We start from the raw sequence: 15,024 nt of genomic DNA on the forward strand, positions 1-15,024 counted from the left end.
GGGGGCTCACTCTTTGGATTGCACAGTGGGCCACCCAGGAATGGACAATCCACGCCTGACTGATCTGGGGCAAAGACATGTGGTTAGATATATGGAATATGGTCAAACACAGGACTGTACGTGTCTACCATGTTTCTGGTCATCAGCCCCTACAGTCACCGGGAAACGATGAAGCCGACACACTGGCCCGAGTTCGATGGATTGAGAATTCACCATCTGAGAACATTGCCTGCTGGTTACATCAGAAGCTACGTCATGCTGGACAAAAGACAATGTGGGCAGCTGCTAAAGCATGGGGACTGCCCGTACAACTATCTGATATCGTCCAGGCATGCCGGGATGCGACACTTGCTCCAAGATGAGACCGAGATCGTTGCCCGAAACAACAGCCCATCTTGCTAGGGGACACAATCCTCTCCAGCCATGGCAGGTCGATTACATCGGGCCTTTTCCTTGCTCTGAAGGGGCAAGATACACCCTGACCTGTGTCGACACTGCAAGTGGGCTACTGCAGGCCTATCCAGTACCGAAAGCAAACCAGGCATATACCATCAAGGCACTCGCTAAACTGATGTCTGCCTACGGGACACCTCAAGTCATCGAGAGCGACCAAGGGACTCATTTTACAGGTGCAATGATACAGCACTGGGCAGAAGAAAGTAACATCGAATGGTGATTCCACCTGCCATATAATCCAACAGGGGCAGGCCTCATCGGACGTTATAACGGTATTCTTAAGGCTGCCCTGAAGACAGACTCCCAGTCCCTGCAGGGGTGGACAAAAAGACTGTATGAAACCCTGCGGGACCTGAATGAAAGACCTCGAGATGGCAGACCCAGTGCCCTGAGAATGTTGCAGACGACATGGGCCACCCCGCTTAGGATCCAAATTACGGGCACTGATCATCAGGTAAGACCCCAGATTGGTAACGAAAATAATCTTCTGCTCCCTGCCCCTGAGAATTTAGATCCAGGTACCCATAAAATAAAATGGCCCTGGAAGGTGCAGGTAGGACCCAAGTGGTGTGGCCTACTTGCACCTTGGGGGAGACTATTGGAGGTGGGAGGCTCAGTAGTCCCTCCAGTAATAGGTACATGGCCTACTGATGTTGTGGTCAACACTCCGATCTTTATTGCTAAAGGGACCCCCATCGTGTCCCTGTGGCAGATCAGGACACCTCCTTTGGTGCCTGATATCATTATGCAGCCACAGACATCTGGCCAGAAGGTGTGGTACAGGCGGCCAGGACGTGCCCCAGTACAAGTGGAAGCGTTGACCCAGGATAGAAATACGGCCTGTATCATGCCCTGGAGAGCAGACCTTCCCCTCCTGGTACCTGTGAAACATCTGCATTACTCCCCGTGAGTCTGTGAGCCTTCAGGACCACCGGAAGGAACAAAATGCCATCAAGTGTTCCAGTGTTGCTGTCAGATCACATACAACACCTGGTGATGGTCTGCATGGGACTGATGGAACATAGAACGGACCTGCACCTCACTGCCACATGTCTCCAGTCACATCATCGAGCACTGGCCCATAGAAGAATATGGGCATCCACTGATCATCACTCATCCTGAATTGTATCAACACGCGTCACGATAAAATTGTATAAGCGTCGCGATATAGTGGTTCTCTGTATTAGGGAAAGCTTACCCTTTAGTTAACCTGATCATTGGTTCATGCCTTGAAGGGGTGGAGTGTATGGGAACTGCTGAGTCAGGGCCTGAACCTCTGACTGATCACCTGAGGTGAGCCTTGAGTCAGCCAGAGGAGCACAGGTGAAGGCAATTCACCTGTGCTGCTGGAAGGGGGGGAGCCAGGCTGCACCCCTCCTAGACCTATTGAAGAGCTGGCTACCGGTGGGAAGGGATCTTTTCTGGAGATTAGCTCTGCTCATGTTTTGTGAGTGAGTCCAGGATAGGGGTAAGCTTTCTGTCTTTTCTCTTTTTGTTGTCATTTTCTGTTTTGCCAAAGTCTCTTGTTTATTTTGTAATTACAGCATCTTAATATTCATTGATTGTGCATCCTCCTAGGTAACTTGTTTCTGCTTTCACTCCTTATAGATTTTCTTTTTTTGCACAAGTAAGTCCAGGGGCTCCTTGTTGATCCACTGAGGCCTCTTGGTGTTTTTACTTGTCTTTCTGTTTCTGAGGATGTACTGCTTTTGATCTTGGAGGGGGTGGTTATTGATTATTGACTGGCTTTCTTGTGCCCCTCTTCCCTCCAGGGCTTTATCCCATGTCACTCTCCCAAGCATTTCCCTGGAGAGTTCACAGTCTGTGCTCGTGAAGTCCAGAGTAGCAAGCTTGTTGCACAACCTCTTTGACTCCTGAAGGATCTTGAACTCCAGCATTTTGTGGTCACAATTGTTTAATATCTTTTATTATTAATTAACATCTATTTTCCCCTTACAATTTGTACCATTCCTAGGTTACCCACTTCCCTTCTTGTTCCAAGAAAAACAAGCTTTTTTCTGCTTGATCTCATGAACATTCAAAACAACTATGCATCCCTTGTTTCCACATTAAATCCAACATCTTTCCTTTCTTTTCTGTAGGGTACAATAGGAGTTGTACTTGTGACTCCACAGTGTTCTTTCCACAGCTCTCCTCGTGAACAATTCCATATCAAACTCCTCTTTTCTAAATGCCTCTAAGGTGGCAAGTGCTCTGAATGGCTACTGAAAACAGAAGGTAAGCATGACAACAGAATTCTCCCAAAAGAAATGACAAGTACGTGTCAAATCCCTCCAATTGATCTATAGATGGAATCCTGTACTCTCCTGCTACCAAGGTTGAGGAGTCCAGTCACTCACAGGAGACTGGCATGATAAAAACTGGAAAAAGAGCTCTCCATAGCTAGAGCACACCAGTCGCTCACACAAAAAATCCTGCCATAAAATAATTGACACATATCTCCTCTATGTCACCTGGAGATCCAACAATAAAAAGGGGTATGGGAGGGGGAAGGGACCTAATTAAATGTGGCTGAAGTGCTTATAGAATCAAAGGATAACCAACAAATGCTTAAAAATAAGGTTTTAAATAAATTATAGAGTTCCATATCAGGAAATGAAACCAGTAAGTACCAGTCCCACACAAATGCCACCATCTCACCTCTCCCACGGCCATGTTTTCCACGGTCTGAAAGTCTGTCTCCTTGATTGTTGTCCACTCCGTTCTCTTCAGCTTTAACTGTGGAGAAAAGACAACTTAAGAGAAACTTTAGAGATTCATACATGTCAAGCAGATGGCTGTATTTTCTTGTACTCCGAAAGAAAATGCAGGATTTTTCAGAGTTATTTGTTTACTTTGGATTGGACAGCAAGGAAGCAAAATCTCTAATTAGAGATTAATGTCTTTCAGCAGACAGTACTTTTTTTTTTTTTTTTTTTTGAAGTATAGTGTTTTGCAGTCTACGCTTTTAAATCAATTATGGTCTCACCTCTAAAGAGTCAGGAAGTAAATCTGTCTCATATTTCACTTTCTTGATAATGTGCTGGTTGGCAACAGTGAAAGAACAAGAGTTAACCAAGAATGCCCACTCTTCTCCTGTCTGTTTCACGTCCCTATGCAACCAGGGAAACTTAACTCTCCTCTGTATTTAAATAAGATAGGGATGATGACATAAGACAATATGTCTGAAACGCACAACTTCTACTTTGTGGAAAACTGCTGAGTAGGTATTCTGAAAGATGGTTGGCTTCCTGAAGGAAAAATACACTGTCTGCTTAAAACACTGCTGAGATTTTTGTACTGCACAATTTGTTCTAATAGCAGCAACGAAGTTGTTAAAGAATGCTGTCATGGTTCTATGTTTTTTTGTTTGTTTGTTTTATTTTGGGTTTCAGTATTCCACATCAAAACATCATGCAGTGTACGGGGCATTGAAGTGTCACTGCCCCAATCCCAGCTACCTATCCCTGTACATTACAGCAGTCACGGGATCTGGCCCTTCCGGGTGGGGGGGCGCTCTCTTGCTGCCTGGCAGTGGGTGCTGGAGGTGCTTTCCTGGCCGTTCCAAGCTTTTCAGGTTTGACTCGGTCCCAAGAACTCTCTCTCTCATCTTGTCTGATTTATTAATCTCAATTTCAATTAAATTGTATATATTGTGTTATCTTGTATTCCGATATTATAGTAAAATAAGTTTTCCTCCATAGATTGTTGCCGTTGTTCTTTTCCTCCCTTCCTTCCTTCCCATTTTTGTGGGACTGGGGTGGGGGGGGAGGGCAGAGGCCTGTTGCCCCTGTCACGGACATAGATTGATCTGGTCAACTCCGTGACAAATGCATATAAAGATGGAAAGAGAATATAAAGAGTTGATAATCAGCTAAAAAAAAATCTTTAGTTCCAGTTTAGGAAAGAATTAAGTTGCATCTGGCAAAAACCTTGCTCCTCACTTTAATTTTGGTGTTAATCTACTCTACAAAGGTTCTCAGTGCTTCCATTGGCACAATACCTGAATATATTTCAATAACAAATTAGAAAAGTTGGCTAACATTGTAAATATCTTTCTTGCTTTTTCCCTCCCTCCCCTCTCTGTTCTCTGCTCATTTCTCAATGTTGTTTATAGTCATTATAGGCAATACATAACACTTCAATATTTCTGATAAAACTTAAAGGAAAAAGGCAATATGTATCCAGTAATGATTTATTGCAATGCTACCTAATTTGGAAAACATCAGTTCTCTTTTGCACAGCATACTATTGCACCTGTATGAACTGTAGCAATTTTTTTTTAAAGAGTGTTTCAGTTCACAAAATATTTTCTCTTTTGTAGAAACTCACCTGTGGCTGAGTTATGTAAGTAATATATGCTAGAGCTAAATAATATCCCCAGTCTTTTCATTCCCCTTATGAGAAGATGTTCTCACCTTCAGGCTTTCCCACTCATAAAAGGAGATGGTCAAAGCTAAATTTTTTTTCATTAAAGCAAATGAAAAAATGTATCAGCTGTGCAGTGACATTTGCTATTGAGCACTCTTAAAGATTCAATTCTAAAACTTGCATAAAGAACAGTAAGTTGTGTAAGATCAATTAATCAAAAAGGACAGAAATTGAAATTAAAGTGAGTTACCTCTGAAAAATACAAGCACAGACCATTCTAAAATCAAATCATGTAGACAGATCAAGCATATGTGTTGCATAAACAAGTTATAACCATTTCAGCACTGAGGTATAGCTCTGGACTTTATTCCATTAAGCATTTGCTCTCAATCATTTTCAGCTGCAAGAAAAACATCTGAGGCTTTTTTAAAATGAACCCCTATACATACACTCTTGGCCATGGCTGCCTCCTCTTCCCCGTCTGTTGGAACTTCCCCGCCCACGACTCACTTCTCTGTCTCCTCGTTTTTCTCTGTTCTCTTTGTTTTCTGAACTTTCCTTTCCAAGGCTTTTCTTCTTTCCCCCTACAGTCTCCCAAGAAGTCTATTTAAATAGAACAGAATTAGATACAAAATTTTTAAAAGAAAGAGAACGCTGTATACTTCCAACTCGCAGCTACAGCTCATCACACAGAGTAAAATCCAAGAAATACTACGCTTAAACAAGACAAAGGACCAAGGTCCAAACAGCAGAATTCAGCTTTAATATAATATAGAAATCCATCCTTAAAATAAATTCAGTGATAATATCAGCTCCATATGAACATCTGTAAGAGTCAAAAACAAAATTACTAAAACCTTTGCTAAGAATAGCACAGCAACTCATATTATGCAATTGCATGGTTAGTCTATTGAGCCATAATTGCAAAGCAAAGAAAGGTATTATTTGGAAACCATTAAGATGGCAAATACTTTTAATGTCCCTACTTCTGGGGCTTATATTCTGGGCAGATGGTGCAAATTAGAAGTATGAAGTTGCTTGTTTGAGCAGCGCTATGTTATTTGTGTGACAGAAAACTCAGTCTCCTCCAGTAGCCACCATGTGGCTTCACCTGATTACGTTTGTAATACAGTTATACAGGCTAAGATGCTCCAATACTTTTACAGATATTACAAAGGATAATTAAAAAGTAACTGCACCAACAACTGAAGAATCAAATCTAGACTGTTCAGAATGCACTAATTCACTATTTCAGTCTTTTCACCTCTTTGTTTTAAGAAATACCCCAAACTGGATGATTTGGCAAATCTTAAATAAAAGCAGGCTCTAGTAATTTTAGTAAGGCTTTATATAACCTGGGAAGTATCAGTAAAAGGAGGATTATGGAAGCATCAGATCCCCATGCTTTCCTGCAAATAAGAATTTCAGACAATTACAAGGCTTTCAGGATTTGTAAAGTCATTTGTTTCTATTTCTATAGGAAAAAATATATAATTTTGAAGAAAACTTCAAGAAGTTGGGAACGGCACCATCTCTGGGCATTAGTATGCATCACAGACTATCAACACTTCCTGTCATTGTAAAGAAGTTAACTGACTAATTTCGGCTGAGGATTTCTGAGGCAACCCAAACTATGGTTGTGGACCTGATCCTTGAAAAGATATGACAGAAGCCTTCTTGCTGGTCTAATCACAGGGAAAAACAAACAAACAAACAACAAAAAAAAAAAAAAACAAAAAAAAGAACAGAAGGGTCTCTCTTTAATCTACCTTCAAAAGCTTTAGCACCTAAAATATGGTTGGGCATAAAATAGCTCTTACTCCTGTAGGAAGTTAAAAGTCTTAGTCAAAGAAACATGCCCTTCTCTATTCTCCCCCAACGTACATCCCAAGCCAGACTGTCCTAACCATTGCAAGTGAAAAGTCTTCATAAACGTTACAAGTTTTAAGGATCATAGCATTATAAAAAGAAAAAAATAGTAGAGTATTGAAGAAATTATAAATAGTCTTCGTAGCTATCGCTCCTCGCTCTTCTAATTCCTCAAATTAGATAGATACATCTTCTAAATGAAGTTTTTTAAAAAAAAAAAAAAAAAAAAAAAAAAGCAGAGTTAGAAACAAATTTGGGAATCTGCATTCAGGAACAAGCAGTACTTTGGCTTCCAACTTTATATCAAATTCGTGGTAAAAGTGTTCTCAAGTATAATGGGCTCACAAAAAACCCTTCAAGTTGGAAGTTCACAGCACAAAGGACAATATGTCTTCATGCACTGATGTAAACCCTTCTAATTAATATTCTTTCCTCCTCCTTTGTTGAGTTCTTTAAGTTCTCTGTATTTGTTTCTGAGTTTCTTTTCCTCTATGAAGAATGAGTTCAAAGGAACTTGTCAACATCGCAGAACACATGGATGTATTCTGTCACTGATAAAAGAGTTCAGAAAGTTTCTTTCATGTCATGATTAGTTATAACAATTTGGTAAGAAAGCACTTAACATTTTTTTTTCAATCAGAAAACTTCTTAACTAGAAAATGAAAAATACAAGAGAACATTAAAAAAGTCTGATTTAACAAGATACAAACAAGATAGTTTTAATCAAAGTGAAATGCTCTCTTCTACTACCAACTTACACATTCAGCATTACACACTTTTGTGCTTTAGATGACCTCAACTCTTACAAATATAAGGGATAGAAAATGAAGTTCCCTTAGCTAGAATGATATATATCCCAGATTTGAGGGGGTGCAAGGTTAGTGCTGAATGTTCAGTATTTCCTGTGTTTTATCAGGATGTATACTACTGCCTATTATTAATGAGGAAACTAAGAAAGGAAGTCCAAGTTTCTCTACCAATTTAGATGAGATGGAATCTAGTTTACTATCTCAGATAAACTGTAAGAAGTCCCTCCAGCAAAAACTTCAAACAATTTCCTGATAACACTTGGGATAAAAAAAACGTAATGCAACACTGTAAGTGACATTGTTATACACAGTACACTTTTCTCTGTTTCTCAATTAATTCAAACTGAGGAGCAACACAATGACAAAAGCTATTACTTGCTGTATCCTCTTCTGACATTGCTAGTTTTCAATTCATCTTTCAGATGGAGAAGCCTTCTCCAACCTCAGTATTTGCCAATGTACTCCTTCAGAAGTTACGACTTCATGCTTTCTCCCACTTTTAGGTTTATAGAGGTTACTTTTCGTGGCACAGTATCACCTACTTTCAGGTCTCGTGGTTATGGAGGTACTACAGAATAGTACTACACTATAATACTACATAGTAAAAACAATAATACTACAGGGTACTGAAGCACTGGAACAGGATTCACAGAGAAGTGGTGAATGGGTGTTCAAGGTCAGGCTGGACAGGTCTCTGAGCAACCTGATTGAGCTGTAGATGTCCTTGTTCATTTCAGGGGAGCTGGACTAGATGACCTTTAAAGTCTTGTCATGGTTCTATGTTTTTTTTGTTTTTGGGTTTCAGTATTCCACATCAAAACATCATGTAGTGTACGGGGCATTGAAGTGTCACTGCCCCAATCCCAGCTACCTATCCCTGTACATTACAGCAGTCACGGGATCTGGCCCTTCCGGGTGGGGGGGCGCTCTCTTGCTGCCTTGCAGTGGGTGCTGGAGGTGCTTTCCTGGCCGGTCCAAGCTTTTCAGGTTTGACTCGGTCCCAAGAACTCTCTCTCTCTTATCTTGTCTGATTTATTAATCTCAATTTCAATTAAATCGTATATATTGTGTTATTTTGTATTCCAATATTATAGTAAAATAAGTTTTCCTCCATAGATTGTTGCCGCTGTTCTTTTCCTCCCTTCCTTCCTTCCCATTTCTGTGGGACTGGGGTGGGGGGGAGGGCAGAGGCCTGTTGCCCCGTCTCGGACGTAAATTGATCTGGTCAACTCCGTGACAAGTCTCTTCCAGCTCAAATGATTCTATGAATTACAAACAGGTTAGCATAAAACAGGACAATGTCCCACAGAGCACTGAGTTTTGGAGTAGAGTTAAAACTCCCTTCAGAGGGATTTAGATAAGCTGGATCGCTGGGCTGAGATGAATGGGATGAGGTTCAACAAGGCCAGGTGTCAGGTCCTGCACTTTGGGCACAACAACCCCATGCAGCGCTACAGGCTTGGGGATGAGTGGCTGGATGAGTGTGAAGAGGAAAGGGACCTGGGGGTGTTGGTTGGTGCTTGGCTGAACAGGAGCCCACAGTGTGCCCAGGTGGCCAAGAGGGCCGACGGCATCCTGGCCTGCATTAGAAATAGTGTGGCCAGCAGAGCAGGGAGGTGATCATCCCCTGCACTCAGCTCTGGTGAGGCTGCACCTTGAGTACTGTGTTCAGTGTTGGGCCCTCACTACAAGAAAGACATTGAGGTCCTGGAGCGTGTGCAGAGAAGGGCAATGAAACTGGTGAGGGGTCTGGAGCACAAGTCTTATGAGGAGTGGCTGAGGGAGCTGGGATTGTTCAGTGTGGAAAAGAGGAGGCTCAGGGGAGACCTCATTGCACTGTACAACTTCCTGAAGGGAGGCTGTGATGAGGAGGGGTTTGACCTCTTCTCCCAGGCAACAAACAGGACCCGGGGGAATGGCCACAGGTTGTACCAGAGGAGGTTTAGATTACACATAAGGAAGAACTTTTTCTCTCAGATGGTGGTCAGGCACTGCAATGGCTGCACAGGGAGGTGGTGGAGTCGCCATTCCCAGCAGTGTTCAAGAGGCGCCTGGATGAGGAGCTGGAGATGTGGCTTAGTGCTTGTGGTAGCAATGGTGATGGGAGGGCGGTTGGACTAGGTGATCTTGCAGGTTGTTTCCAACCTGGTGATTCTATGATGCTATGATTCTATGAAAATAGTTGCACACAAATAAAAGCTAGAAGATTGCAGGACACCAGCAGAACAACCACAATATTGTCAAGGTTCAGCCTACTCTAAGATATGGACAAGACAGAAAAGCTGCCCTGGTCCTCCCCATTTCCTTCAGAGAAATTTTACTGAAGATATAAAAATAGAAATCTTCCTAAATGATTTTCCCAATCACTCTCTGAAAGTAGAAAGGCACAACAAGCAAAAAGAGCAGTTTAATATAGAAGTTAAAACTTACCGTGTCTGAACTTCCTTCTAGAAGTATGTTGATTGCTCTGTTCATATCCCCATTACAATCATGTAGTGCCACTATACACTCATCCTGGTTTTTCCCCGTCACTTCAATAAGCTGGTAGTAAAAGTCACACATTAAAATATCCAAATTATCATCATAAAGTAAGAGTTAGCACCACCACAGATTCCAAGAAAGCATGCAGTTGTGTCAGAGCAATTTAAAATCCTGAATAAAATTATCTACATTTCACAGATCCGCTTAGGATTCACGTAAGAGGCAGGATGAAACAGAAATTTAAATAGTAATCAAGAAAACACTTTTTTTCCCCCTTTAACCCAATGCCTACAGCAAATGCTGTCACCCCAGACATAGCTGTATATGAAGGTAATGATGTAAGAGACCAAGACAGACCAAGACATCCCCCTCCTTATCTCACTCTGTAAACACAGTCATCAAGTAAAATGTGGTAGAGAACAGATCCATCTGGAGAAAACATCCAGACTAAGAAAAAGGTTAATTGTTTTCAGTCAGATCAGCTCCTTCAATCCGTTTTAGCAGGACAAAAACAGGCTAAGCAATGGCTGCTTAAGAAAGCTGTTACTCAGTTATGTCCTGTGGACTTACAGTTCACATCCTACAGTGTAAGATGGATAATAATCAAGAATCTGTCATGAGGCATCTAGTACCTCCACCCAAAGAGGAAAAAAAAACAAAATATGAGCTAGAAATATACATGTGTGTGTAAAACATTGTACATTTCCTATGAAGAATTTAATTCTTAGCCTTCCTATCAGCAGGACTACAGACACTATTGATCAGGGGCCTTTGGCTTCAGAACATATAAGACTTCACTTCTGGCATAGCAGCCAAAAAAGTTTAGAAACAAGAACAACAAAAATCAGTTAACAGTGCTTCAGAAAAGGTTTTACCAAAGAAAGGACATCTGAAAATCTGCCCCTCTGCTGCATCAGTGCATTCACAATAACTCTTCTTCTAGGTGTGTTCCTACGTTCTACATGAGCTGTGATGTGCACACCAAAATAAATAATCTGAGCAAAACAGGTAGTTGAATACTCAATACTGCTTGAATAAATTATCACAGCTATAGCTGTGTAATGGAAGCTTGAATATATACACCCGTGTATATATTGTGTAACACTATCATTTTAATATATACACGGATTTGGGAGGTCAGATTTAAAAAAAGAAAAAAGAAAGAAATAAGAAAACCACACACACTTTTAAGCTATGATTAGATTTTTTACTTTTCCTGAAAAACAGCTGGCATTTTTAGCAAATCAGTTTACACAGGTGACAAATTATTACCATGTACATGGAGACCAGCTGAACATACTCTTTATTCTCAAGATCATTAAATACCAGGACCATACTAGAAATACAGAATCTGGAATAGATGTGCACAGTGAGTTTTGGCTGAAAGGTTTGTCTACAAAGGAAAATACACCATCCAGAGTTATATTACCACAGGATGTCTTATAAGCAGACTTTTAAAGTCCAATAAGAGCATCTTCTCCTAGTTATGTCATTTGCACAAAGTTTTCATCTAAATCAGAAACAGCCACTCTAACTCCAAAACATAAGCTAGCCTAGGAACAACTTATTGCAGGACATTAAACCTCCATACTGCAAGAAACATACTTGTTTCACTTTATCTTCAAAATCTGTGTCATTCTTATCGTAGATCATCTGAGCAAGACGAATCTGTTCTGCTGTTGCCTGAAAAATGCAAACATCCAAAAAGGTATTTTTTAAAGTATCTCCTAGCATCACTATATTTCTCTACAGAGTCTCAGTGTACGGGTCGCTATTGAAGATAACACTATTGTGTTATCTTGTATTCCGATATCATAGTAAAATAAGTTTTCCTCCATAGATTGTTGCCGCTGTTCTTTTCCTCCCTTCCTTCCTTCCCATTTTTGTGGGACTGGGGTGGGGGGGGAGGGCAGAGGCCTGTCGCCCCTGTCACGGACATAGATTGATCTGGTCAACTCCGTGACAAAATTATACCCATTGACATTCACTGAAGCTTGCTTAATGTTTATGGAGACCAAACAGTAGATATCAGTACAGTGAGGCAGTGGGTGTTGAGTTTCAGCAGTGGCAACAGCAACATGTAAGACAAGCCCTGTTCCAGAGGGCCACGCCACAAAATGAAGAGCATCTTGATCAGCTCATTCACAAGAATTTAGTAATGGTGGTGTCTGTGTTAAAAAATAGTGTTTTGTAGCTGAGAATTTACTATATCAAATAGTGTTATTGTGCTCTTTGTATCTGCTCCCTATTCTCTGTTGTATATAAAAACCTCTCAATTGTCCAATAAGATCTTGTGAGGACTTTTTGAAAAAGACAACATTGCCAATAGCCTGGCTTAAGCTTTCTTGCATCCCTCTAGAGATACCTGCACCCTCTGCCTCCCTGAAGTGCCTGTATACCAATGCTCACAGCATGGGAAATAAACAGGAAGAACTAGAGATCTGTGTGTAGTTACAGGGCCATGATCTCACTGAGATCACAGAGACGTGTCATGATTTTATGTTTGTTATCAGTATTCCACATCATAACATCATGTAAAGCACTGGGAGTTCAAGAGTTAATGCCCCACTTCCATGGACCGCTGATTTTCTGAATACCTGGCTCTCAGAAAAGAACTGCATACCCCAGAGGACTTTGCATTCAGTGGGGAAGATAAGACCTTCCAGTCATGGGACTCACTCTCTCTTGCTGCCTGGCAGTGTGTAGGTGTGCTCCCTAGCTGTGTGCCTTCAGTTCAGAGTAAGGCCTTCGGTTTCAGACACTCTTTCTCTTATTTTATTTGTTTTATTAGCCTCAAATCCAATTATATATTGCATTGTAGTGTGCTATCTTGCATTCCAATACCATATTTAGTAAATGCACTTTCCTCTTCAGATCATTGCTGCTGTTCTGTTTGTAGGCCCATCTCCCATCTCCCTACCATTCCCCCTTTCCCTTTCCCCTTTCCCCTTTCCTAGGGGGTCTCCTGCCCCATTAGACACAGAATCGAGCCGAACTAGCCCATAAACCATCGACACTCGCCCTTCCCTTCCCCTTTTTGGACCAGTGGGCCTGTCGGCCTGCTGTCCCCATGTCATGGACACAGATCTAGAGATAACTTGGTGACAACGTGATAGGACTGTTCATATAACTGGAATTCTGCCATGGATGGCTGTATGGGAACTATTGAATCATGGCTTGAACCTCTGATTGACCACCTGAGGCGAGCAATGAGTCAGCCATGGGAGCACAGGTGAAGGCAAGGTGGTGGAGTTGCTCTTTATGTGAGAGAGCAACTAGAATGCATCAGCCTCTGCCCGGAGCTTGTGGGTAAGAATTAAGGGGCAGGTTAACATAGGTGACACTACTGTGAATGTATACTACAGGCCACTTAATCAGGAGGAGGAGGTGGATGAGACCTTCTACAAAACAGCTGGAAGTAGCTTCTCAATCCCTGGCACAGGTTCTTATGGGGGACTTCAACCATCCTGATATTTGTTGGATAAGCAATACATCCAGGCACACAAGGTCCAGGCAGTACAATGTGTTGATGATAACTTTCTGACACAGGTGGTAGAGGAGCCAACAAGGAGGGGTGTGCTACTTGACCTTGTTTTTACTGACAAGGACTAGTTGGGGATGTGAAGGTTGGGGGCATCTGGGGATGCAGCGATCACGTGATGGTGGAATTCAAGATCTTGTGTGGAAGAAGCAAAGCAATAAGTAGAATTACTACCCTGGACTTCAGGAGAGCAAACTTTGACCTCTTTAAATAACTACTTGGAGGTATTCCATGGACTAGAGTGTTAGAAGGTAAGGGTGCCCCTGAGAGCTGGTTGGTGCTTAAACACCATTTCTTCCAAGCTCAAGATCGGTACATATCTAAGAGTAAGAAATCAGAGAAAGGTGGCAAGAGGCCTGTATGGATGAGCAAGGAACACATGGATAAACTAAAAGGAAAGAAGGTCCATGAAGTATGGTAAAAGGGCCTGTCCACCTGGGAAGAATATAGGAATGTTGTCAAGGCCTGTAAGGATGCAACCATACAATCATAGAATGGCTTGGGTTGGAAAGAACCCCAAAGATAATCAAGCTCCGACTGCCAAACTTCAGATCTGGTATTAGACCAGGCTGCCCAGGGCCCCATCCAACCTGGTCTTGAATGCCTCCAGGGATGGAGCATCCACAACCTCTCTGGGCAGCTGTTCCAGCACCTCACCGCTCTCTCTGTAAAGAACTTCCCCCTGACATCCAATCTAAACCATCCCTCCTTGAGATTAAAACCATTCCCCCTTCTTGTATCGCTATCTATGTACCCAAGTAAAAAGTTGATTCCTCTCCTGTTTATAACCCCCTTTTAAATACTGAAAGCTGCCATGAGGTCACCCCGCAGCCTTCTTTTCTCCATGCTGAACAAGCCCAGCTCCCTCAGCCTGTCCTCGTAGGGGAGGTGCTCCAGTGCCCTGATCATCTCTGTGGCTCCTCTGGACCCTCTCCATCAGCTCCCTGTCCTTCTTGTACTGGGGGCTCCAGACCTGGACACAGCACTGCAGATGGGGCCTCACAGGAGCAGAGCAGAGGGGGACAATCACCTCCCTGTCCCTGCTGGCCACCCCTCTGCTGATGGAGCCCAGAACACAGCTTTCTGAGCTGCAAGCACATACTGCTGGCTCATGGCAGCAGCATGTTTTTTTCCTAGTCTTCCTTTTAGTATCAACATTCCTTGTTATGAAACTTAGGAAGTGTGGGATAGATGAATGGATGGTGAGGTGGATTGAGAACTGGCTGACTGGCAGAGCTCAGAGGATTGTGATCAGCATTGCAGAGTCTGGTTGGAGGCTATAAGAAGCTGGAAGCTTGTGTCTCAAAGCTTTTTTGGTGGCACCCATCCAAGACATAACCTACTCAACAAGCTTTTGGGGTTAATGGTTACCATAAGCACAGCAGTAAGAGACGTGGCTGGGTGTATGTTTTAGGCTGTTGCTTCTTTCAGGCATTCAAGCTGACTTATGGAGGTGATCTTGGAAGAGGACCACCATGTAGTCAGTGTGCATACCCG

At 42.3% G+C, this 15,024-nt stretch overlaps 1 protein-coding gene across 3 annotated transcripts in view; it reads right to left on the minus strand.

The window, feature by feature from the left end:
* Positions 1 to 2,010: 2,010 nt before the first annotated feature.
* The window catches only part of LOC122156508 (ubiquitin-associated protein 2-like), a 41,996-nt gene continuing 28,982 nt past the window's right edge, over positions 2,011 to 15,024 (minus strand). Inside the window, exons 3-7 of one of the 3 annotated variants that reach the window (XM_042811272.1) lie at positions 11,592 to 11,669; positions 9,936 to 10,046; positions 5,277 to 5,430; positions 3,118 to 3,195; positions 2,011 to 2,681 (exon numbers count right to left, since the gene is read on the minus strand). In XM_042811272.1, the coding sequence (XP_042667206.1) occupies positions 2,644 to 2,681; positions 3,118 to 3,195; positions 5,277 to 5,430; positions 9,936 to 10,046; positions 11,592 to 11,669 (459 nt within the window). In that variant the 3' untranslated portion in view covers positions 2,011 to 2,643. Of the gene's footprint in view, positions 3,196 to 5,276; positions 5,431 to 9,935; positions 10,047 to 11,591; positions 11,670 to 15,024 lie in introns of all 3 variants that reach the window. The other 2 variants (XM_042811270.1, XM_042811271.1) reach the window with 2 other exon arrangements.

Source organism: Centrocercus urophasianus, unplaced genomic scaffold, assembly GCF_019232065.1.
Source record: "Centrocercus urophasianus isolate 14NV4802_14NV808 unplaced genomic scaffold, USGS_Curo_1.0 seq_1246, whole genome shotgun sequence".
Classification (NCBI taxonomy): Eukaryota; Metazoa; Chordata; class Aves; order Galliformes; family Phasianidae; genus Centrocercus; species Centrocercus urophasianus.